We start from the raw sequence: 26,026 nt of genomic DNA on the forward strand, positions 1-26,026 counted from the left end.
GTTCCCCAGAGAATCCTCTCTCGGACACCAAAACCTGTCAGCATGCCGCCAGGTTCATCCTTCCCTATTGTGAGACAGTCTTAAGTCTTTCCGTCCGGAGCAGGCTTCTTTCCGCTGACAGAGCTGGCTGCCCTCGACACACTCTTTCACTTCAGATTTACGAGGCAGGACCATGGTTTGAGGAGAAATTTTATGTTAGCTCCATTATAATCTGCAGATGAATCTTATCTCATACTGTGCTGATACTCTGTACTGAAACATAGTCTGATGAAATTCTACCAGTCAAAATGCTACCAAAAGAACCCCAGGCACTCTGCATTTTCCCAGGGCAGGAGTTGTGGATATTTAGATTGTGACTCAAGGAATCTAAGATCCCGCCATGCTTTCTGAATCATACTGATGTGAAAGTTAATTGTTCCTCCATTTGTAGCAGTATTTTTTATTGTGTTGAAAGTGTTGGAATATCAAAAATGATATAGTTGGTAGCTTTCTGTCAATGAGAACATTTCATTCCCAGTGAATAATAGGATGTTGTCCCCTAACACTTGTTTCCAGACATTTTCCTACTGTTTTTATAGCCAGGCAGACCGAAGACTCCAAGTTAAATAAATATTATCATCATACTTGCATGAAGGCAAAGGGACTGTGAAAAGGTGGTCAGGCTGGCTACTACATTTAATATTCCATTGAACACGTGAATTATAAAAATATAAACTTGGGCAGAAATCTCCAAAGTCTCCCTTCCCACTTGTAAAAATGGAAATGGTTACCATACGAAATGTGCCAGAGAATTCCAGAATGCCCGTGCCCGCCTGTCCCATCATTAAAGTCTCCATGTTCCCTGTCGGATGCATCCTGTGCTCCCCAAACCACTATCACCTGTCTGTTCTCCTTTGTCAGACGCACTGAACAGCAGGAGCCTGCTGTTAGAAATGAGCTCCCCTCCAGGAAGGGGCTGGAATGTAAGAGCCACAGAGACTGAGGGCATCTGGCAACTGAAAAGGAAAGCAGGATGGGGGCGGGAGAGCAGTGCCCGGGCCGGTGCCTGGGGAGAGTCTGGGCAAAGTAAATGCACACTCTGAACAGTCACACAAATACCACAAATGACAGGGGAAGAAGAGAGCGAGTCAAGGCACAAGGGGAAACTGCAGATCAGTGCCTGGGGGTGGGCAGATGAGGAGCCTTCGCCACCGGAAGAAGGTAAACAAGTCACTGACAAACCCCAGGGGCAGAGGCTTCATCCCTGGAAAGCAGAGCAACAGGGCGTTGACAAAAGGCGGACTCTCAGAATAAAGGCCTGCGTGAATCCGGGGCCAACTTTCAAGGCTTTACAAAGCACAAGAGATGAGGGGATGGGCAGAATTTTATTTGTGGGGAAAGAACACTTTTTAGTGTGGAATATCATGTCAAAACTGGTTTTATAAGGATTAGAGCCACAGAAAATTATCTTACCTCACTATAAAAATACACAATAAATTGTGTACTTTATTCTTAATGCACATAGGTTGTTTGAAGTTTATTGTTTTATAGTTTATTTTGAGGATAAAAAATACACGAATGAAGGCCTCAGATTTGGGTGGGTAAAAATCTTCATTTGAAATGCTGAATTAAAATGAATTTAAGTGATTTTAAAGTATAATGCTTTATATAAAGATTTCAAATCAGTAATAGGAAATACTACCTAAAAGGCAACGCCTCCACAAATGAGACACCTTCTTTATTTATGAGATGCAGGTACAAAGGGCATAAAGTTTATGGAAGTAGACGGCTATTTTTAGTGTATTTCACGAGGTTTTCCTGGCAAACAAACGGTGCTTCATTTTTAATTCCAAGAATCCTAGCAGATATTTGTTTATTAAGTATATCTTCCTTCCTAAGGCACTCCTACACCCCAGCAACTGCATGAAACACAACTGCTCGCCTTTCCAATCGTTATTCAAGGCCAGAATCGCTGAAGCAGGCTATCGGTCTGGCTGAAACCGAACCACGTCACTGGGCCAGGAGGGGTAATGGGTGTCTGAAAGAGGAGCCACATTCTTCTAGCTCAGGAAGAATAAAAAGAGAACCCTCTGGGTTGGCGGAATTCTCCAGTACCAGATACCATGACAAGTACCAGATACCAGTGAGGAAGGCAACGGATGAAACAAGGGAGCAAGTCGCGGGCAGTAGAAGAGAGAAGCCGAGAAGCAGGAAGAGATGTGAACAAGTTTCCAGTGACTGACTGACTTCGTCCAGATACAATTCTGGAGCGGCAGTCTGGAGAAAATACACAAGAAGGCACACAGGAGGGAAAAGCAGACTAGACTACTTTACAGCAAGTGGTAAAAGAAAGCCAATGCTTGGTTGTTATCACATATTTAGATTAAAAACATTAGGAGGCTATGAAAAAGTATCTTAAATATCAGGATCAATATTCCGGCATACAGCTTGCCGCACCGTTCTCAGTTTTCTCCTGCAAAAATGCTGCACTCACCTTTCACAAACAACAGGCCTAGACTCATTCACGACGGCGCCCAGGGAGGAGCAAGGCTGCCGAGGAGGCGGGGCGATGGGCACGGAAGAGTCCAGGGAGCTCGTCTTGCGATGAAGAGGCTCCTGGGCCAGAGCTGCTCCAGCAGCCACTGCGGAGGCAGGGCCATCCCCATCGGCGGAGCAGGAGCCGGCCCTGCCATGAGCGCCCCCCAGCGGCAGCTCCGGACCCACTGCTCCCTGCAGCGGCAACTCGCCGCCACCCAGTTCCACTTCCAGGGTGGGTGAGGCTGGAGGGGATACTCGGGGCTTCCGTTTGGTGGAGGCGCCGGACAGCAACTTCAACAAACCCTTTCTCTCTTTCTAGAAAAAAAAAAAAAAGGTACATCGGTTGAAGACTGACAGAACCGTTGTGTTGTAATCTATAGGGCACTGTAGTTTCAATTTTTGGTTTGATCTTTTAAAATTGTTTCTGGGGGCATTTGGCTATCCATGATCTAGCCACCTGTCAGTTCCGTGTGGTATGAACTTGCCCTGTGCTTCTCTTTGTTCCCCCTTTCCACCTGTGTGTTTTCGCTTCTTTGGGGGGCATTCCATCGTTCATCACTACCATCTACTGAGGTGGGATACGCAGATAAAAAAGATGTAAAGCAGAAAATGCACAAATTCACATCTCAGGCTTGCTGAAGGCAGAAGCAGACATTTTAGGACCAAACAGAAATCTCAGATTATGGACTTATTTCCTGAAATTTTGCCTATCCCATCTCTAGTCCTTGTATGCTGAATTAAACGTAAACCTAATAGCACTTCACTCTCTATCCATAGACTTGACCTCTTATATTTATAGGTAGTGATGTTTTGATTACAGTTAAAGGCTAAACTACTTCTCACATGTCATCCTTATAAAATTTAACAAGCCCAAAATAACAGAAGTCAAACGATTTGTATTGTATAAGTGCATCCCTGTTTGGAAAGCCAAAAACACTCTACAGAAATTTAAAGAAAGCTTCAGTATATGCAAAACCATTGCCTGTCTCTTTTTGCAAGCAAATGTGCAAATGGGGATTTCCCCCAGCAATAGCACCCCAGAGAAGCCAGCTCTTGAAGCTCTGTCGCTTTTGACATTTCCGTCCATTGGTCCTCTCGGACAGCCAGATCTAGAGCAAGCTCCCCTTCGTTCTCAAGCCCTAAACATCAATATCCTTTCTGATGACCCAGTATAGGGAACAAGCATCATTTCAAAATGTTTTACTAAGAGGTCAACTATATCATAAAGTCCTCTGAATGGAAATATGGCTTGAAAAGAAAATGTTTTACAGAGAAACAATTCTTTAGAAAACTCTACAGGCAAATTAGAATCATTAAGCTCCCACTAGTAGAGAAATAGAATTATGAGGAGTCTATATGGAGATATAACACTGAGGAATTTTTCTTGGTAATGAGTTAGTTCATACTCAGAGGATATCCCCTGGGGAAAAAGAGTCTGACTCCATAATCACACAGTTTCACTGGACACAGAATGGCAGGGAAAAAGGAAGAGACAAAAGTCATCATTCATCAGACAGCAAAAAGGCATCTGGAGAGACTGCACCACACGCCCCATTTACCTAACGCAGCAGCGCACAGTATGTGCTACTCTCGGGTTAGAAACAGGGGCAGGGGCGCGACGGTGGGGGGTTCTGTCGTTTCTGCACACGCTCAACTCAGGCTGCAGATGAAAAGAGCCAATCAATGGATTGTGGACCCTCTTCCCCCCACCCCCCAGCCAGAGGAATATTCTTTTGCATATTTCTTTAAGGCCTGGCCTCAATGTACCTTAACTAGCTATTGTTTCACTTACCTAATTTCACACTTTCCAAAAGGTTACTTGTATGTATTCCAAGACACAGCCATACAGAGCTGGACCACCGGCCTGAGTGCAGTGCCTGGACCTCAGACACCTCTGTCTCACATCCTGTGCCTCGTGCACAGCCAGGCACCCGCTGCATTGAGAGGCCCAGACTGGAAGAGCATGAGGCAGGTGAGGGGAGGGGAAAATACTTAGCTCATCCCAAGGCAAAAGAAGTAAGAGGATACCCTGGATTATCCAGTGGTGATAAAGACTTCCCTCTACACATTGGGCAATGCAGCGGCCACACTTCTCCAAGGGAGCCTGAGGTGTGGAGGGCCGGAAAACGAGCTGGGAAAGAGTAACGTCCAATGGCTAACACATCGAAAGCAGCCATCAGCCACGGCGTCCCGCTATTTCTGCCATGATGTAAGAAAGCGCTCTCGAATCTCTGGACCCCCACAGATGTACTGAGAACATCAAGGCCATTGATAAATTACAATCTCAGCAAGCCACAGCTAAAGAGGTTTCTTAAAAGCTCAGTCTGGGCACTCAGCAAAATATCAGTTAACTGAATGGCGCTCAGGGAGCAGCCTCTAAAGTGATTAAGGAGAAAGATGACTTGGTTCATCTAAAATGATTAAACACATTAAATACAGATTGCTTTAATGACTTCTAGGGGATGTGCTATCATCATCAGCCTCTGGCGGCGACCCACGGAGCAGAAGGCAGAGGATCAGGTGTAGTCGTAGTCACAGGGTGTGCAGGGGACGGGGACGGGGAGGGGTGGGGGATGAGGGGGGGTGCTGCTAACACAGAAAAGATGCAGCCAGAATTCCAAGGAGCTGCGCTTTTAACATCACATTCTGATGTTCTCCACGTGAACAGAGCAATGTGCCACACGAGAGACGGAATTTTGCAGAATCAGATACTTGTCATCTAAGGGCACCTTTGTCTGTCCAAAACCCAATGGCAGAAGTGAAGACTACAGATGAATGAATGAAGACTACACCTCAGCAAAGCAGTTTTTTGCATGGAAGGTTAGCACGCACAAAAACAAGGGGCATGTCTTTTAACATGAACCTTAATGATTCTTTTCGTGGGGGTGTCCCAAGAAATCATTCTCAGATGAAACAATGACTTCGAGTCATGAGTTTCTCTTCAGAAAATTTGATGATTTAAAACTGCATCTCAGATACCACCCCCCCTCCAAAATGAAAAGAACTACTCAGATCAGAAAATCATCACCAGATACCAAAAAGAATCATTTTTACATACAACAATAATTTCTGAATGTCAACTTAACAACTTTCTATTAGTCACATTACTCAGCATATGCACAGCATGGGACACATGAAGTCAGACTCCTTTCCAAGCAAAAATAAATTTCATACACGAGCAACACCCGATTAACTATACTGTACCCCCGAGTCTTCCTCTTTTTCCTCTCCTGCCCTTGGATATACAGAATAAGTAGCAAAAGATTAATAGTATTACAGGCCTCTGGTCATCGAAAATCTACGCAGTCAGACTCCCAATAATCAGAGTCACTACTCTTAGCTAAGGAATTTCAAAACCTCAATTCAGATGATTGCCCAGTCATAGCCACTCATTGTTTCAACAAACATTTATTGTCATATACGAACCAACAATGTGCCAGGCTCTGGGAACACCACAGTGAGCAACAAGAAGCAGCCCCCATTCCCTAGCCCAGAGCCCAGCCTGGCTGTAAAACAGGCAGGAAAACGAAGCCGGGTCAGGGGGCGGCGTTCGACCAGGGGGTGCTGCCTGGGCAGGCGGCAGGAGAACATGTTTTAAAGAGGGGCAGAGAGAAAGGGAAAAGCCATATGAAATTCTAGAGACGGTTCAACATCAACTGGATTCAAAAGTCTTATTACGCACACTTACAAGGGTTTCCCCATTTATTCCGCACATCCACCTGATGAGCTAGGCATCGATGTTATCCCCGTTGCCTAACCTTCTCCAAATTTGCCTAAAGTCACACTGCTGGTATGGGGTGACGTTGGAACCAGGCCCCTGCTCTTCTCTGGGTCTAGCACAGGCATCATCTCTAGCAGCGCCCCTACTCTGTGCCACGGCAAGAGCAGACGCATTGACCAAGAGCTGCTGACCACGGAGGTCGCCCTGAGCCGACGGCCGGGTGCGGATGCACACCACCCAGACGTAGTCTGGATCCCAGCTGTCGGCAGGGGCTGCAACAGTGCCTCCAGGAAGGGTGAGCTTCTCCTTAAGGAAAGGAAATGGCGAAGCCCACAGACCACCTTGTTTTTGACAGCAAAAGGAGAACTGGGGAAAAAGGAAGACCGTGTGAACAAAGAAAGTGATCACTAGGGACTTCAGGGCACCTGCTCAGAAGAACATGGGCATTTAAAAACTAGATGGGCCCTCTTCTTAAGAAAACCAAAACTAATAGCAAAGGATCTTCAAACATTAGCGGGTTGATTGAAAAAGAACCTGTGTTTCACTCCTTAGGGGAGAGAGTTATTAGGAATTTGGGGGTGGGGAGGTTGAGGCACTAAATGCTGACCCCTGCAGAAATGCTACCTTTCAGGAACATACCCGGGATAGGGCAGAGAGCTCAAGACCGACACCCACTCCCGCTGATCCCTGCGGAACGAACAACTTCAGAGGAAACTTAGGAGGCATCTCCAGACTAGGAAGGTAGGGTAGGAAATGGAAGCACTTGGGGTGGGGCATTAGGGGTGGTTGCTTCTCTGTTTCTGACTCAAGGTTTAGAACTGTTAAGTTAATTAAACCACTAGAGGTTTCGTTAGAGGCAATCAGACTGAGGGGGTTCCAGCGCCGGGGCAGCCTACGGCAGCACACCGAAGCCTGGACCTGTAAGTGCCTCACGGTTAAGGAATCAAAACCTAACAACAATTGGTCAGGAACAGGCCCCAGGCTTTCCCAGATAAAGTAACTAACTGCTCAAGGCGGCCAAGCAGATAACGCCCCTGCTCTGCCTCCTGACTTCTCTGTAAAAGTCTCCCCCCTGATTCCTGCTGGCGGACTGCTCCTGACCGCTTCTGGTTTGGCGCTGCCTAACTTCAACAGCCTTTTTACTCAAATAAACTCTTAAAATTTGTAATATCCCCCAGCTTATCTTTTAACAGAATTTAGGAATTATAAGAATAGCTAATTATATAATTGCCAAAGGAAAAGATTTTCTAGACGAAAGCTTACTACCAAAATAATATTTTTTTTATATTTTGGTATATTGGGGGGAAAAGATATATGCACAATATTAACAGTTGTCTTTTAAATTTTGGAGCACAAACCATATTTAGGTTTTCTGTCTGGATGCTTGGATTTCCTCTAACTTCTAAGTAAATACATATATTTTTTATAATAAGAAAATGCAATAACAATATATATATACATATTCATGAGTAGCTCATAAGGATTGAGAAGCATACTTGCCTGGGGCTTAGCTAAGCAAATAATGAAGCCTTTAAACTGAAAATGAAGTTAGAAAAATGTCCAGAGAAAGCTGTTAAACTAGCAACTGTAGGAGACATCGAAAATCTTACAGAAAGAACAACAACAGCAAAAAGGCCCAGGATTTCAACCAAAAAATAACTGCGATAATGTTTGGGAAGGTAGTATAGAGTTTCAGACGCCCATTCATCAAATCACAGAATGCAGTTACCAGACCAGATCAGCTGGAGACTCTAAGTCGGGGCCCAAAACACCTTTTCTGAGACTCTGTGATACAGGACTTCCGAACAAAACATCGTTCCGAAGGAAGAGCCCAGCAAAGTGCAGACCTGCAGCGGAGCTGTGTGCACACCAAAAGGCACACGCCGCTGCGGCACACCAGTGCCGGCCCACGGCAGACTGCGGGCTCCGAGAGAAGAAGAGGGCGGTGGACAAGCTCTCATTTGGGGGACACGCCCCATGCTGCCTGGGGAGTTTACATAAATGGGTGATGCTGATCACAACATGACAAACGAAAACAGAAATAATGAGAGTGTTTTCAAACACCTAACTTTGCTGGAAGTGTCAACTAAAACTAGAATCTACGATACGCTTTTTCCTTGACTTTTGGAAAAGTTAACTTCACCAAAAGTTCAGCCAAATGCAACTTTGGATCTAGTTCTGATCAACTGGGGGAAAGGTTGAGACCAGGCAGGGGGCAAAGATGTTCAGCCGTTGAAGCGGAAATACTGAGAACTCAGAAGTAAGTGCTCAAAAAGAAGTTAGATTTGAACTCTCAAGTTTAAAAAGAACGTATTTTAAAAGTTCAAAGAAAATATATGCATGACCTGAAACTCAAAAGGAAAGATACTTCAAGGGGGAGGAGGGCTCTCCAGGATAAAATTCTAACCCTACAACTGCAAATTATCCCAACAGATGAAAACGTAGAAGCATCTAAAGGTACTAATGTGATTCCCCCAGGGAGCAGCCTAATGGGCTCAAATTTTTAAAGGACTTTTACAAAGAGATCAAGAGAATGGCTGCTATGAAAGAACATAATCATGGCCCATATGAGCTTAAAGTTGCAAAAAATGCTAAAGACCAAAAAAAGGGGGTAGGGATGGGGGCAGGGGCTGCATTGCTTTAAAGTTGTGTTTGAAAGGAGAACAAGAAGGATAGAAACCTGCTGTTTGGGACGATGGTGGTTCTCAGGTGGTATGAAGAAAGGCAAAGGTAATCTTCTGACTGGAAAGGAAGAATAAACCTTGATAAGAGGAAAAGCGATAAAGAGACGGGGATTTAGAGATCAAATAGCTACTCTTGATAGGCTGAATTTACCCCAGAGTACAGAGAAAATTTACAGCTAAAATGCAATCAATTATCTTCAACAGATCCTGGTGAATCTGGGATCAGGTCAACACAACAGGCCAAAGAAGGGTGTGTGTAGTCCTAATTAAAAAAAAAGAGAGAGAGAGACAACAATGCACTTGGCAGATCATCTGGAAAATTCTAGAATGGTGTATTTATGAAAGATTTGCTTAAGGAAGGACATGAGACTGTTAGGAGGAGACTCCTGCAGGAGATGTTTGCTAACAGCAAGTAACAGCCCAAATGGGGCTGCCACTGGGGAGCTGTTTGGATGGGAGAGTGGAAAAGATGTTTGGATCTCAGCGGTGGTTTGAAAGCTCTTCCATGCTATCCTTGTAGACAGGATGGAGAAATGGGGGCTAAATCACACTCCGATCTTGTTAATCATGAAATTACTGAACTTACGTCAATCAGGAAAAGTCTCTTTAGCGGACCTGGAACATTAAATGAGGTAGTAGATTTAAGAAGGGAAGATTTGTAACCAGTGACACAAAGAACGGTGAAAAAAACTCTAAGACTGTGTCCACACACAAAAAAGAAGATAACCCTGAAATACCTTAAGGCATCCTAGAGAAAAGAGGCTAACACTTTCCACAAAGCATCTTAAAATGAAGAAAATGGCAGGGGCCACTCTGGAGCTAGGGTGCTGGTGGTCAACATGGTACCCAAACAGAGGCCAGTGGCCGTCTGTCAAGGAGGGGCGCTCACCAGCACACTCGAGTAAGGTCCCAGATTGATTTGCTACACTGGCTAGAAATCGGGTCCTAAAATCGAGGTGTCAGCAGGGCTGCATTCCTTCTGGAGGCCCTAGGGAAGAATCAGCCTCCTTGCCTTTTCCAGATTCTAGAAGCTACTTGCATTTCTGGGCTGTGGCTCCTGCCTTGGATCACTCTGATCTCTGCTTCTGAGGTCACCTCTTCTCTGGCCCTGATCCTCGTGTCTCCCCTTCAGGAAGATCCTTGTGATCATACATTTATCCCACCCTGAAAATGCAGGATAATCCCTTTAAAACCTTTCACTGAATCACACCTGTGACATTCCTTCTGTTCTGGAGGGAAACCGATTTCTCAAATCCCAGGGTGGGACGCATCACCCTTTGGGAGCCAGGCTCTGGCTAACCCAGGTCCCTCTCAAGCCTCAGGGTATCAGCATTCTTTTCTGGAAGGGCAGGGGCGGAAGAGTCCCTGTTCTCCTCAGTGACAAGGGCCCTGAGACATGCTGTTCCAAAACTTTACAATCTAAACGCTAAAATAATTCTTTTAATGATATTGACAAAGTTGAACCTGTCAGCTTGAGTACAAGTTTAATGTAGTTAATTATAAACACTGAAGAGATACCAATCTTTTTAAAAAATGCTCATGTTAACCCAACAATTAAATATTAACTTTTTAGTAGGCTGTAAAGTTTATTTTCTTATAAACCCCTATTTACAGGCTGACCTAACTTTTTAGAGCGACAGCTATTACTGCTGAACCAGGTGGCTAAGAGTTTATGATTACCCTAGAGCTTCCTAGAACTGGGTTTTATTGTAGAAAAGGAGAAGTGCATGACATACTGAGGAAAAGGTCATGAAGATAATACAATTATCCAGACTTTGTTATCACTCTTCTCTTTCATCAATTTCCAAAATCATCATCAATTTCCCTTGCCTCCAACCACCTGTCTCCAAAGGCAACCATAGATTAGTCTTCCAAACACAACTTTCCATTTATGTTTTCTTTGAAATTCAGCCCCAAACGACAGATTTTAAAAAGATTAATGGATTTACAAAATAATTTTCCCCTATAATTCAAGTCAAAGAGAAAAACTACCCATGCTGATTATCATCAAGTACGCTGTAGAAAAACTAAATCCACAGAAAGCACTTCTGGTGAACAGTTTCATCCCCTTTGCATGACACGCAAGCACACACGCACACGCACACACACTTTGAAGACCTTCTAACAAAAAGCAAACTTGGCTGGCCAGGAAGAATTAAGGACAGCAAGATGAGGAGCGGTTGAGTCGGGAGAAGGAAACTTCTCCATGAGACGTAAACTGCAGGTGGAGAAGTGACTGACAGCCTCTAACACGGGGCCTGGTGACCAGTGGGCATTCGGACGCAGAGAAACATGAATCTAGTGCCTGCACAGTGAGCACCACTTGAGGGCTCTTTCGCCCTCTTTCAAGGGCTCGTTGAATGGGTCTTTCTATTAGTAGAAATGATGGGACAAAACATGAGCCGAGAAAGAGGATGTAGGTCTTACTTTACTGTCCTTGTCTGGTTTGGCTGCTGAACTGTTCCCACAAGCTGATGAAGCGCTGTCAGGAGAGGTGGGAATTCCAGAGAGAATGGCCATTATCTGGCTACTGGGCTCGGTCTCGAGGGAGGCGGAGGTGATGTTCTGCGAGGCCATCGGAGCAGCTGCAGCGCAGGCTAGGGGGGCGCCGGCTCGACCCACACTGACTGCAGCCGCTGGAGGCAGAGGCTGTGGGGAGGCCATGGGATGGTGGGGCAGGCCCATAGCTGCCGGCCCCACACCTGTGGCGTTCTGCACTTGGATGGGCGTCACTGCTGCTGTCGGGCGTTCTTGGTTGTGTGCCAAAACTAGTCAATGACAGGAGGGGACAAGGTAAAATTTAGCTTTCCAGTAAATGCTGCTCATCAAAACATGCGTCATTTCATTGCATCAGACCATAATGAAAGGATGCGATTGCATTTGTTACAGTCAATAATGGTTGTGTGGTGGTTGAAAAGCACTTAATCTTAGCCGGGTCCCTAGATGCCATTTCCCTTCCAGGATAGCCCTTGAGTCTGGTGAGTGCCTGGAAGCTTAGCCGTAACCCTGAGGCCCTTCAGTTGGAGAGAAAGAAGGCCTTTCCACACAGCTGGAGGCACAGAGTCGGTTTTTGATGGCAGTGTACACAGTCAAACTACACTCGCCTCCAGCCCTTTTTAAAAATTATTCTCTCCATTCTTATTAACCATTTTTTTCTTTTGGTTTTTCAGATGTAAGTCACAGGTCACTCTCACTGTTACCCAAGACTCTCAGTAGGTTTTCAATGCTATAGAAAGAAGAAGACCCTTTAAGGTCTGTCTCATTAGGTCTAAAATAGACTTGTGACTAAATGCATAAAAAAACACATCTGCACACTGATTGGCAGACTACCGTGCGGTAGACACGCAGGTGGCAGTGGTGAGGTTTGAGATTGTGTGTGATCTTGACCAAGAAGATCACACACAATGTGATCTTCTTGACAGAAGTCATATGCCCAAATATTATTGATATTCTTAGGAGCAGCTGAATTTCTTTCAGGCTTTCAATCTGTAAGTCAGGCTTGAATTAACATGCAGGGCAAGCTTAGCCAAAATAAGTAGATATAAAATGTCATTGGCTACACCGTGCCTACTTCTATTTCCTGTTATTTGCTATTTTAATATCACATCTGCCTTTCTCAACATCTGCTATAAAAGATCTGCTATCAGGCAGGCAACCACTTTCCCAGCCCTGTGCAGTCTGGCTCCCCTGTACCTGTCCTCACGGCATTGCGGGCCTGGTTGACGGTCATCTGCCCCGTCATGTTCAACAAGACTTTGGCCTGCGGACTTGTGTGGACGTGAGCTGCTGACACCACGGCTGTGGGGACAAGACTTGGACTCCCAGCCATTCCATTTCCCTGGAGCTTCTGGGAAGACCCTGCCGCAGTGGAAGGACTGACCATGGTCACCCCCCGACCTGTCTGACCAGCTGTAGACATAGGGACTTTAGCTTGGGAAGAAGCATTTGTCATCGCCCTGCCGAGACAGAAACACAGACAGTCTGATCAGTCCTGGGCAGGAAACAGAACAACTAAATGCAAGAAGCTTTAATACAAAACATTTCAAAAAATGAATGCAATTATTTTTACAAAGTGTAAAGAAGAGCAAATTCAAACAAACAATGGCCCCGAGACAGAGAAAGTTCTTGAAATGTATTCTGAGTCACAGAAAACTCTTCATCACATTCTGCTCAAGAACACACAGTTGCTGGGCTCAGCGTTCCCCACCAAGGCCAAACCTCTCGCCTGATGTAAGGCCCTGGATTCTCCCACTTCATCTATCCAAGGGGTCAAGTTCGTCACCTTACAATCACCGCACTTCTGTGGCCTTGCTCATGTTTTCTGACCTTGTCCCTACCTGCCCTCAGCCCCACATCACCCAAGTGTTTGTGTACATGCATGTGTGCGTGCGTGCGTTTACACACACACACACACTCTCTGTGCAGTCCTCTCTGTCTTCTCCTAACCTTACCTTCCGCTCCAAGATCCAGCAGGAATCCCACAATTTAAGAAGCCTTGCCTAAGGCTCAGGCTTAAGATTTTATGACTCTAGTTCACGTGGATTTCTTTGTTCTATGACCCTGACTGTGAAATGTAATATTATTTTTTAGTAAATTCCTTATATTCCTGACTCAGTGAAAGTTTTCTGCAGACAGGGCCAGTGTGAGATGGTTCTTTTCCATCCCTCCAGGGTTTGTAGCTATAGTGGTGTAACCAGCTCTAAATACTTACCAGTTGAATGTCATTAAATTAGGTTTGATACAGTTTTGTGTAATGTAACTTTTTGACATCCTAAATTCATTGAAACAATTCTTTTTATAGTAACTTTCTCCTAAGTACAATACTCCATTAAACTGGAATGTCCTTATGGTTTACCATGATGAACAACAAATAATTAACTCTAAGCATCCCCCTGGAGGCCTTAAATAATTTCTTTTTGAGTTTTATGAAAACTCCTTTTAAATTAACTTCACATCTTGTTGTTGTTTGGTTTATTTTACTTCCCTTAGTTGTTTCTGTGGTTTGTTTCTGTTTTTCATTCCCACCAGGGAGGGTCTATCTACCATCTTCTGGATCCTGAATGCAGATTTTAGATACACAGAAGATACACAGAAGAGGTTTATATTGATTCCAAATCTGCAAGTCTAATTACAGCCAGCATCCGGCCGCCATCTGCAACAATGCTGATTTTCATTTGATTAGGCTGCTGGCCAACCTGTAAATCAAGGCCGACATCTGACAAACATGTCAATTCACTAAGCCATTTATTCAAAATCAGAGGGTTCAGGGAATAATTTAACACAGTTAACCCTGGACTACTTGAGCCCAGTGGCCCAAAACTGAGGCTCCCTCAAGGTCGAAGCCATTATAGGTCATTTCATTGAGTTTCCAAGGCTACCTTCTTCAGTGACCAGAAGGTGGGCTCTAGAGAAAATAAAGAACACTTTTTTATACCTAAAAGCTCTTACTTCCCATCACCCTATGGGTTTGTCAAACAGGGTTTGTCAGTGACATTTTGGGCCAGATCACTCCTTTCTGTGGGGGACTGCCCTGTGCACCGTTGGACCTTTGGCGGCACCTTTGGCTTCTCTGCACTAGCGGCCAAGAGCAACGTCTCTCCCCACCTCCCCTCCAGTGATGACAATCGAAAATGTGTCCATATGTTGCCAGATGCCCCCTGGGAGTAAAATCACCTTCAGCTAAGAAGGATAAAGGATCCATGTTATGCTTAAGGAATTTTATTAGTTTGTATTATAGAAATTATTAGTAATTGCCAAAAGTCAGAGGTAATCAAGCTATTGGAATAGAGAGCCAGACCACCTAGGTTGGCATACTCCCTCACTGTGAGATCTCCGACAAGTTATTTAATCTCTTTGTACCTCCATTCCCTCATCTATCAAGTGAGGATCATAATAGAAACTACAACAGTGAGTTATTTAAGGACTTAAGAATTAATGTGTGAAACGCATTTAGAAATCTGCCTGCCTGGCACATAGTAGGCATTATAGAAACACGTAAGTATTAATAATATAGCTTTTGTTTATATTAAACATCATGCTTTTTATTTTCATACACAATATATACTACACACAAAAATACATTCAAACACAAAATTATTAAAAATGGTCTCGTTGAGTCTTCTGCATATTACTTAAAGCAAGTAGCTTAAAACCCAGTACATTTATTCAAAGAAACCTACAATTTCGTATCTACCCACGTGAACAGTAAGCTAAGCATTTTAGAGTTGGAAGGGATTTCAGCCAACACAGATACGGATTTTTTAAATGTTGGCTTGTATTAGGCAATTATAATGTGAGGCAGAATCTGGATAGGCGGAGAGCCATGGAAAGAACAAAGCTTCTCTGTTTAGAACTTCGGAAACCATTTCTCCCAAACCATACCTTGTGACCGGTGCCACATAATTACCAGGAAAAACCCCTATCTTGCTGGTATGCATCGACGTCCCTTTGAACCAGCCATCCTGGCAACGTTCAAACACCAGAAACATCTCTCCTTTCCTCAGCTCCAGCTCATCCTCTTTCCGGGGAGTGTACGGGTAGATAGCAACATACCTGGGATAGAAAGAATATTTGATTTCTGGATGAGTAACAGACAAAATTCAAGATGCTCAAAACCTGTCCTCAGGGTAGTCTTGAACATCTTGCACAAAGCAAACAGAGAGTATAACCCTTTAACCTGTCCGTAGTACTGGCACTCATTCACTGAAACAGGTTCTCCCAGCCACAGTTAAGAGGCAGAGGCCCTCCTGATGAAGAACGGCCAAGCGGGTCCTCCCAGCGTGAAGGTGACTATCCCACCGAATGGTATTTGCAGGGTGTGAAAGAATGAATGCAGCTTCCCAGAGTGCCTAACCTGCTGCTGGAAATCAGGTGCCCACTGGGACAATTGAGCTCTTTACATGGTACTTGGTAGACGAGGGAAGTAGCCCCAAATGAGGACATATGGTAAAAAAAAAACCCACTGGGAAGCACAACATGCTGCCTTCCACACGCAAGCTGGACCCGGAGGCTTGGGCCGCACTCGCTCTGGCACGCTCAGCCAGGGCAACACTGAGTTTGAAAAAGTCAAAGGGAAATAAAAGTCCAGATCACAGAGAGTACAAAACAAGCCCGTAATGCAGGGCGACTGTGCCCCCAACATGTGGAAACCAGGCAGGCTACGCTCACCAATTGTTTTTACTGGCGCTCTAAAGTGTTCCCTGGACCGTATTAACTCACATAATATAAGATCCGCAAAAATCTAGCTGTATTCTGCCATGGATAAACTCTGAATGAGATAGTTAGACCTTTCTGGACACTTATTATTGGGGGTTGACGGCTTTTCACACGCATGCTACGGACCGCTCTGTCTGATTGGTGTGGAGCACCTTCCCATTCCTCAGTGTCTCGGTGTGAGGAACACACATGCAGACAAAACGCTCACAAGGCATCTCCATCCACATCTACTGTCATGAAGAAGCAAACAGCTGCTTCCCTCAACCACGCACGGCCCGCCCTCAGCAGCGTGGCTGCCCGGCCAGCTCCTGCATCAGGCCCATTTTGTTTCAGCAGTGCCCTAATTATATGCGTGACTGGGTGGAAGTTTGCAGAACACAAACCACTTTGGTAAGCCATAAGCCTGTCACCAGCTCATATCAGAAGGACGTTTCTCTACCTCTGCTTAGTTTGGGCGTAGTTTGAAATGCACGTTGAAGCAGTAATAAATGACACCCTTACTTACACGCTGGGGCGAGTCTGAGGTCGTAAATGTGCAATCTGTTCGGGGGGTCCCGCTGTGGACCTCGGTCCCATTCCTCCAGCAGCAGCAGCAGCAGCAGCAGCAGCACCCGGTGGTGTGGAGGCCAGAAGAGGGGGTGGGGGGAGGGGAGGATTCATAGTCTGGTATAAGAAAGAAACCGAGGGGGAGGGGGAGGAACAAAACACTTATTTACATGTCTTCTGCAAGGTGGGAAGGAAAAGGAATCAGAGATCCATGGAAAAAGACTTTCATGTAATCCAAACAGAGCAGAACCCGCAGGCTATCTAATACGAAAGCCTCCTCGAAGCAAACAAACAAACAAAAGCCCCCATCTTGTTCTCCTATAAGATCTTAAAGCCACAGCACCATTTTTAGCATACACGTAAATAATTACACTTGGGAGGAGGGAAAGAAAAATGAAACAGTCACAGGCGATTTAAAGATTAATAACACTTTTAAGTATAGACTTGGACAAGAACCCAAATGCCGTCCAAGGAGGCAGCTATAACGTCCTGCTGCTTGCTAGGAGTTAATCTGGGATTGTTTCTGGAACCTGAAACTCAAACACAACACAAAACAATAGGGCTGCACTGTATCTCAAACCATGCCTTCAGAAGAAAATGTCCTTTGATGCCTGGTCTCCAAAAAGCCCAGACAATAGCAAGCCGCAATCACTGGGCTGTTGTTGCTACTTTTGCTTATTCTTTTCTTAACTATGCCAGCTTTTGAAATTTAGTACTATCAAGGCTGGTAATCTTTAACAAGTACACCAGTGAAAAGCTGCTGGTTCTTTTATGGGCACAGACTAATGGGGTTCTGCCTACAGGATTCCATGCCTTTTGAAAATCAATGGCACAATTGTTACCTTCTGATCTATAAACCCCAGATAATTCTCTAGGGTCTGTGTGCCGAAACTCCTGGGAAAACGGGCACACAAAGACCTGCCTGAACCCCCACCTCGCCCTCCCCAAATCTTTGAACCACTGGAAGTAAAAACTGAATCAAAGGCAAAACGAGAAAAGTAAAGAATGCGCCTAGGAAAGCACAAATGGCTTTGATACATCAGCATATTAGTAAGAAAAAAAATCCAATGACTTCTAAACATAGTTCATAGCAGACATTTTATATCTATTTTTTGGAATAAAAATTTGAATCTCATCAACACTGACTTCATCTGCCTATTAATGTACATAGTTCCACAAACATAAACTGAATAGAAAAAAATTCCAAATTCTAGACAAATATTGCAACTGTTTCACACATTATATTTAATCTTCTGGCTAGAGCGACTTTCGGGAAGCATTTTCCCCAAGCAGCAGCTGACACGGGTGCAGAAGTGAGAGCAGGAATAAATGAGGCGTAGAGCTGCTTACAGAGTGCTACCCAGGACGAGGCGGAGGGCAGCTCAGAAGGTCAGCACTCGTGAACGTTCCTCGTGGTCTCCACACAAAACACGCAGCGCTGAGATTTGTTACAGCGCTGAATGTGCATAGACCCGGGCTTCGATGAGCCTTGAACCCCTTTAACCAGGAGAAGGTCGAGCATTCATTCCATTTGGCCGCCTTCCAGAGACAAAGTAGGAGAGAGGTAAAGCTAACCAACCCTTGGTAAAATACTCAGCAAATGTGTGACCTGGGTGGTTCATGGGTAATAACACACCAGCGGCTTGACAGGTGAGATAACAGGTCTAGATTGTACAGCCAACAATACACAGAGACTGCAAAATCACTACTTAACTGATTTCCATTTGAACCTCCCTCAGCCCAACCTCACGACAGCGTGGCTGTGGAAAGGCAGAAGACAAATCACACGTGCTCAGCAGGAGCCCGACCATAACCATCCTAGAAATTACTCAACGTCGCACCCAAGGCACAGAACCAAAAGGCTCCATTTCACACGCTACGTAGAATGGCATTTTCAAGAGGGGAGGAAATTAGAATCACCTGTTGTATTTTAACTTACTAAAACAGAGGATGTATTAAACTGTCTGAAGAAGAAGGCAAGGACATCTATAGACCTGATAAAAATGTGTCTCATGTTTTAACAAAATGTAAAAAAAAAAAGGTCACCTCTCATAGTTAACAAATAGAGTAAATAAATATTTCATGCACATCACTTTTACAAAGAGTGGGCACTAGAAATAAGGATAAAGGAGAATATTCTGAAAGCTCGCAAAAGTTGTACTTGAGAAAATACAGTGATAGTTCTCTCTATATGGTTGAAACAGATGATCTTAATAAAACTGGGCAGATTTCCCCTAACACAGGGCAACCAATCTTTGGGGAAAAGTGTGTTTGTGTGTGTATGTGCATTTGTGGGTATGTAAGCACACAGACAAAGACCAAGAGAGAAAGTCTAATTAAAATCAGATTCCTAGACGCTGCTCAGCCCTGCAGGGTTGGTAAAATGATAGGGCTCTTGTGAGTCCAGGGCTGTGACGGACTAGGAAGTTCTGTGGGTTCCTTTATAAACAACCTAAACTGAAATAATCTGGTGATGTGGAAGTTCAAAAGGTAATCCACTGTGTGCTGTGCTCCAGGCAGTCTGCTATCCTGCAAGACCTGAAATTTCTGCAGAGCAAGCCACAGCTTTTCATTCACCCAGAGCTGACCTAGAGACCTGCCTATTCTTTTCATGGCCCAGGCTCCAGAGGCCAACACGCACTCTCTACCAGCAGGAAAAAAAACAAAAACATCCATGGTACCTGCTAGGAGCAGAGGTAACACTGTGCTAACATATTTTGTTAGCTTACTATTGTACAGAGTCAGGTACCATACGTAAATGCCATGTTCACTGGATACTGCGTGCTAAATTACAAGGGGCTTAAACAGTGCCCATCACTGGTCACCTAACAGAAATGCAGAAAGTCTATATAGCATCACAGTAAAGCTGTCCACAGCTACGGCCTAGGACACAGAAATACTGATATAGAAAACTGGATGTTATACTGATATTCCTTAAAAATGGGCTTTCTGCTTGTGCTTCCACAGATTCAGGACTTCTATTTACCAGTATGTGGCAATGATCTGAGGCAAGAATGACTATTTCCGACTTGGCTCAAAGCAGGACTTAATGACTTGGCTCAAAGCAGGACTTAGTGGTGGTCTGCCCGTGTAAACTGGCCGTGTTTTGCCATGCCTTGGTTCCCTTCCACGACCCACCGATCTTGAAAGCAGCAGCAGCTTTACCTGGCAGAAGAAGCAGGGGCTTTGGGGTCGGGAGAAACACAGATCTGAATTCTGGCTCCGCCTGTGAAGACGGTCCTCAACTCTCCACCTCTGTGAGTGAGCACCGGGGAAGAAGTGTCCTCTCTCAGAGTGGGCAGGGTGCCTGGCCATGAACAGGACACATTTGCTACTGGACTTATCCCACCCCTTATCTGATTTCCAGAACTCCTGCCAATTCCAAAGGCTCTTCTTCCTCTCAAACTGCCAGGACTGGCAATCCCATCCTTCCACTTCCACAGGCTTCTCTGATCCCGTTGACAGGAGTAAATTCTGTTTAGCCTCTGTCATGGGCTTCAATGAATTAATTACATATTGGCTCTTCTGAGAACCTGACATCATTTCATCTTGTTTCCTTAAAGAATGTGTGTGTAATACTTTTTTAGTTAGGGTCACACATTTTGTAATGCAATCTGTGTATAAGTTGTCTACGGGCCATATTGGGCCTTTATTGACCTGAGTGCCCTATGACATGTCACAGCTAAACACCTCTCCGCTGGCACAGAGGATCAGGGGTTATGAATCACTTGTTGACCAAGTTTTTCTACCACTGTAAGGAAGATGCAAGACTAAGATCTTCACCCTCTTATCCTCAAAAAATTAGTTCGAAAAAACCCTCACTACTATCAACAGACTGATGTCTGAATTCGACAGACATAACAACAGTTTTGTTTCTAATATTAGATATTTAACATTTTAACTGTTCCACGTGAGATGTATGAGACAATATGTTCCTAACTTCATTTGGCATAGAAGATGAAAAAGTCTCAGTTCATAAAGAGTATCAGACATAATGTTCAACTTCTACTCCAGTGGTGGCGTTTGTTACCTATAAACCCGCACCATGAAGAGCATGGTTTCTGTCCCACCAAGCCGCGTACTATCTATCGCTGCGATACTGCTCGGGTCCTGGGGCGTACTTCAAATTTTAAAAAGGGTACTTGCTGTGATTAATCAGAGATGCAGAGGGTGTGTGCCAGTGAGATGTTTTTCCTCTTACACCTAACATATTAAGTGCAAAACATTTCTGCCAACATGCCAGGGACCTTGAGATCTAGACATCTCCTGGGATGACAGGTATGTCTGTTTATAATTAGTTTTTCATTAAGTGAAACTGGCACAGTAGACATACCATTTAATAGACCTTCCTCTTGCTTAACACACAAGCTTTCTCCTGTGATTCTAAGATAAAATCGTTGAAGGTCAATTACCTTCTGCACATTCGTGCTCTCCCATGACAGCCCCGCTGATCTGCCCTAGCGAGTACCACCAACTAAGAGCAGCTGGCCGTTTACTATTACTGTAAAAATTTTAGCTCATGTGGGTGCAACTCGGCCAGTGCAATGTCCTTCCACCAATCAATTTTCCTATGATCAGGAGAGTCAGGTTTCCCCCCCCTTAAGAAATTAAGTTAGAACTCTTCCATGCAAAGCAGTCTTCTGGAAATGAGAACACCAACTGACGGTGAAAGGGTGGGAAGGAAAGAAGAGTCTTCTCTGGAGGAGAGGGGACAGGGTGGCTACGGAACTCGGCTCCAGTCAGAATACCCAGGGGCCACCGGAACGCCAGGGAACCCCGTTTCCGCAAGTTCACAGAATTTCATCTTCTCCCAGATGTGTCAATGCAACTTATCCTCCTGCGCCAAACTCTTATACTATCAAGGAAGCTAGAATTGTTCTGGAAACATAAAAAAAAAACCTTTAATCTTTAACCAGAACGTTATTAGCTTTCACTTAAAAACAAGAACATGCTTAACTCCATAAAATGTTTTCAAAAGTCTAAGTCCAGCTAGGTTACAACTGCATTTATTTATATCCCACTTTGTTTCAAAGTCAGTTTTCACTGATTTATAAAATGTATCAAGGCAAATATAAAAGGAAAAATGAGGCAAAAATAAAATTAGGACAATAAAATGAGGTGGAGCCAACATTTTAACTAATAACATTGTGAGGTCTCAGCTGGAGAAGGGTACCAATTTGGCTCGGAGCTCTCTAGCAGAGGGAACTATAATCTTTACAACATATATAAAATCCACAATATAAAAACAAACCAGCTGCTTAGAAGCCTCGCTACTCCTGGTCTAGGGGACAGAGAAACCCGTAACCAAGTGAACCAGGTCCTCCAAGGCATCCTTAAAGTAAACCAGTGGCACAGGTCACAGGCCCACCTTGAAATGGTCCTCAGTAGAGGCCATAACGAGGTCAACAATAGTCACTTCTCTGTACGTTTTAGGTGTGGCACTAACTCTCTGAAGTAACACTGTTATTACTCTCATTTTCTATGTAGGGACATGGAGGCTGAGAGAGGCTGGGTAACTTTTCATGGTCCTATAACATAAGTGGCTGACCTAGGCTTCCAACCCAGGTCTGTGCCTCCATCACCAGGCCACACCATTTCTCTGCAAATACCACAATCAGTTGAGATACGGTTAAGCAATTTATAGGGGTGGGGTCCACTGGAGTCATCTCATTTGATGATCCTTCCTATCCTCGATCAACTCAGCACTGAAACAGTCTGAAAACATAAGGGAAGGCACTGGCCTTGATGAGAGATGTCTCACAATTGCTAGTTCCTTGCAGCTCAATTGCCTATAATTTTAGGAAACATGGATTTAAACTATGGTGTTTCTGCTACCTGAGGTTGCCTTTGCTTGCTTCTTCCCTTTTAATTTTCTCTCCAGAGTGTTCCTTCTTTGTATCTACCTCCCTTGGCCGCCCTCATTCTTCCTATTAATTTCCCCCGTTAGGATGTTTTGAAGCAGCTAGCTAGTGTTTAGCTTCTGTCTGCAGGATGCTATGTTCGCGGAAAGGAAACCAACACAGTCCAAGGGGCTTTCCAAGGCAGCAGGGACCTTTGAGCAGCCATGGCCAAGGTTATACCAACAGAAGATGAGAAACTAAGAAAGGTGAATTGTAAAGGTAGAGATTTGAAACAGACTTACTGTGTGACTAAAGACAACCACTTAGCCTTAGGGATCCCAGCTTCCTCGGTATTTCTATTAACGTGTCTTTGTAAAAAGGTCAACAAACTCAAAAGAAATAAAGGTTAAACCTTCTGGAAATCAGGATGAACTATAAGGAAAATTAAAAGTATTTTACAGAGTTCTTCCAATAGCTTCTGGCCACTGACCCTCACTGTGAAAAGTTTTGGCATGCCACAGATAAGAGACTAATTTTTTTCTTTCTTTTTTTTTTAAATTTAATTCTTGTTCGAGTACAGTTTTCTGTCTTATATTCCCAGCCCTGCCCCGCCCCAGTGCTCCCCACCTCCCTCCCATTTCCACCCCCCTAATTTTTTTCTAAGTTTAACAGAGATAACAGATAAAAGATACACCCCACCTAGCAAGTGTCACGTAAACTGCAGGTGTTAGGAGGCGGAGCATGCCAGTTCACGTGACTAATACCTAAAAGATACACAGAGATGGGAGAAACTATACTTACTCCAAGCGCAGCTGTGTAGGGGACATCTGATGGGAATGTGAACGAAGGGCCAGTTGTCACGGGGCTACTTGGGGGCGGAGTCACGATCAACCCGGTGGTGCTTATATGAACCTGCCAAGAAAAAAAGTTAATAAAAAGACTACATTTAATACAACGGATTATACCAGCTAAACCTTGGGAAGGCAAGTCACAATTTTTTTTTAAATCCACAGTTTCTATTATTTTGGAAGGCAGAATCCCTTTCAGTATATTCAACCAAAATTTCCTGCCTACCTAATTTGCATTAAGACATTAGGAAGTCACGTGATAAGCACCGGTCACCACAATGTCTTACACACAGAGGTCAACTGCTGTTGCCTTTCACCACAGCCCGCTGCCTCTCCGGGATGCTGCCGACCACCAAGGCGGCTGCTCAGACGGTCAGGTCCTTCAGGTGCTCCACCAGCCTGCCCACAGTCTCCCCGACAATCTTGCTGAAAGGGGTGGCAGCACAACACTCACCTTTCTATCAAATGTGTTAAATCAATGTGAAATGTTTCAGCTGTTCTGCTATTTTCAGAAGCATTTTCACAATTTCTACCTTACAGTGGGGACACATAATTAAAAGGCAGCTGCCTAGACACGCCTAATGCAGGCAATTACTTATAGAGCCTTGAAGGGAACAATGTCAAGCCAAATTAGCTGTGTTCAAAGGTGTCTTATCCTCAATACTACCTGAGATTAATTTACTAGAAAGACATTGAGTTATTCAGGCCATTTCAATGCCTGTGTTGGGTTACTCGATCGATTTCTGCCAAGTTGCGGGTCAGGTCCGCCTGTAGAACGCAAGGGTGTTGCTTGATGCTGCAGAACTAGGGGTGTGGGTTCCTGTGCAAATGATGTCTTTCCTTCACTACTGAAGACACCGGGTTGGCTGGTACCTGGCTTCCCATGGAAACAACGCTACATCAAAAAATGCTAGGCTCTTTGTAATAAAAACTTAATCCCAAACATGGTTTCCTCAATTCCCACAAATTAAGAAAAAGATGATCGGGACAAAGAGAAGCTCCGAGCGTAGTTGGTTCCCAGAGGGCCTGAAGGAACCTTCACAGTTTCCCACTGGGTTAGCCCCTGCCAGGGCCGGGAGATCCAGCATCACAGAATATAACTCAATTGTCACCAATCAATCTCTATTATACATGGAATCCACATCCCTTTAAACTTGCTAACCTGTACCTGTTAGCTCATATATGGATTGAACCTAAGCAGATTCCAGCAGTGCCGCAAACAAATGTTTCTCTTCAAGCCTCATTTTCTGTCTCTTCTGTGAATCAAAGTCTATTTCTAATCAATTCGTAAGAGGAAGAACACTGGATATAAGGAAGAACTGTTCTTTCACTCTTGGAATAAAACCTAATGGCCTTCATTAGGCCACTGAATCAACGAATGTTGATATACACACTCCACGGACACCTGCACAGTTGGCACCACATAAAAGATAATCTTCCTTAGAAGATACAATGGAGTGCGCTTCAAAGCATGTACCATTATTAGGGAAGATTTGGGGGCAGAAGAAAACCCACCACAATACAGCTCCCTGGGCCTGGCCCTACAAACATCTAAGAAAGACCTTACTGTGGACTAACATTTCTCTAAAAGCCCCAGACCGGGAATCAGGAAAATCAGCTGCTAATAAGCTCACAGTCTGGGATAAGTACATCCCCGCACATCTCTGGACCAGAGGTTCCCTGGCGTCTCTGCCATCACAGGCACAGGAGTGAAGCACCGAACACAGAGAACCCTGTAATCACCAGTTCAACCCAGAGGCGCTCCTAAAGGAAGAGAGGGGAGTCAGCAAAGAATGACGAAAAGCAGAAAAGTGGCGGGAGGTGAGCATGTCCAGAATAAATGCCCTGAGGAAGGACAACCTGACTGCATGCCGTGCTCATCGTTTTCCCATGGAACTGCAAGTTAGGTGGGTCCCCCTACCAGAAAGGACTATGCAGAGAAGGGAAATGGGTGGGGAGAGCAAATGGGAAGGAGTGGGTGAATTTCCTGCTTTCTCTGAAACCACTGGCAATAAAAAAAGTGCCACGAGAACTCAATTATTATGAATCAGTTCTCCAGCTGGCAAAGGCTAAAAAAAATATCACAGGTGTTGGCATCCTGGGCTTTTACAGGTGTCAATCATAGACGTCTGTGCACATCTGTTCTGATGGCCCAGCTGGACGGCAGAGCCCGTAAAATAACCTTTCACTTTATGTATTAGAAAGTTCAGTCTTCACTCAATAGTCACTGAATAAAATAGCATGCAAGCCCTTTGCTCCTTTCTTTGGTTCATCTCCCCATCCCGTTGCCTAGAATTTGGATGGTCCAGAGAGATCTCCAACTGCCCTCCAGAAACACAGAGACAAAGACCTGGCCATGGGCTGAAAAGGTGAGTTGGAAGGCATCAGCACACCAGCACTGTACTGCCTGTATGCGGCTCTCGCTTTGGTGAGAGAAAAATGAACACTCACTTCTTTAGGGCCCTGACTTTGGGTTTTTAAATAAATGCAACCAAGCCTAATTAAAGTAAAGCAGGACAAAATCAGGTCAATAGCAAGAGACACATTCAGCCATGGGCCTCAGTCAGATCTACTGAGCAGTCCTTTCCTGGGCAGAAGGAAAAGAGAGCCCTATTTAAACCAGTCTCACAAGCGCCACTTTCCACATCCCCTCCA

General features: G+C 44.6%; 1 protein-coding gene across 1 annotated transcript in view; it reads right to left on the reverse strand.

Annotated features, from left to right (window-relative positions):
- SH3RF1 (SH3 domain containing ring finger 1) overlaps positions 1-26,026 on the reverse strand; it is a 153,587-nt gene that overhangs the window by 7,923 nt on the left and 119,638 nt on the right. The window contains exons 6-11 of the mRNA XM_037060403.1: positions 23,325-23,435; positions 16,643-16,800; positions 15,304-15,474; positions 12,616-12,878; positions 11,350-11,690; positions 2,474-2,832 (exon numbers count right to left, since the gene is read on the reverse strand). Coding sequence (XP_036916298.1) covers positions 2,474-2,832; positions 11,350-11,690; positions 12,616-12,878; positions 15,304-15,474; positions 16,643-16,800; positions 23,325-23,435 — 1,403 coding nt within the window. The remainder of the gene's footprint in view (positions 1-2,473; positions 2,833-11,349; positions 11,691-12,615; positions 12,879-15,303; positions 15,475-16,642; positions 16,801-23,324; positions 23,436-26,026) is intronic.

This window comes from Sturnira hondurensis, unplaced genomic scaffold (assembly GCF_014824575.4).
Source record: "Sturnira hondurensis isolate 20B ecotype Veracruz unplaced genomic scaffold, ASM1482457v3 Scaffold0011875, whole genome shotgun sequence".
NCBI lineage: Eukaryota > Metazoa > Chordata > Mammalia > Chiroptera > Phyllostomidae > Sturnira > Sturnira hondurensis.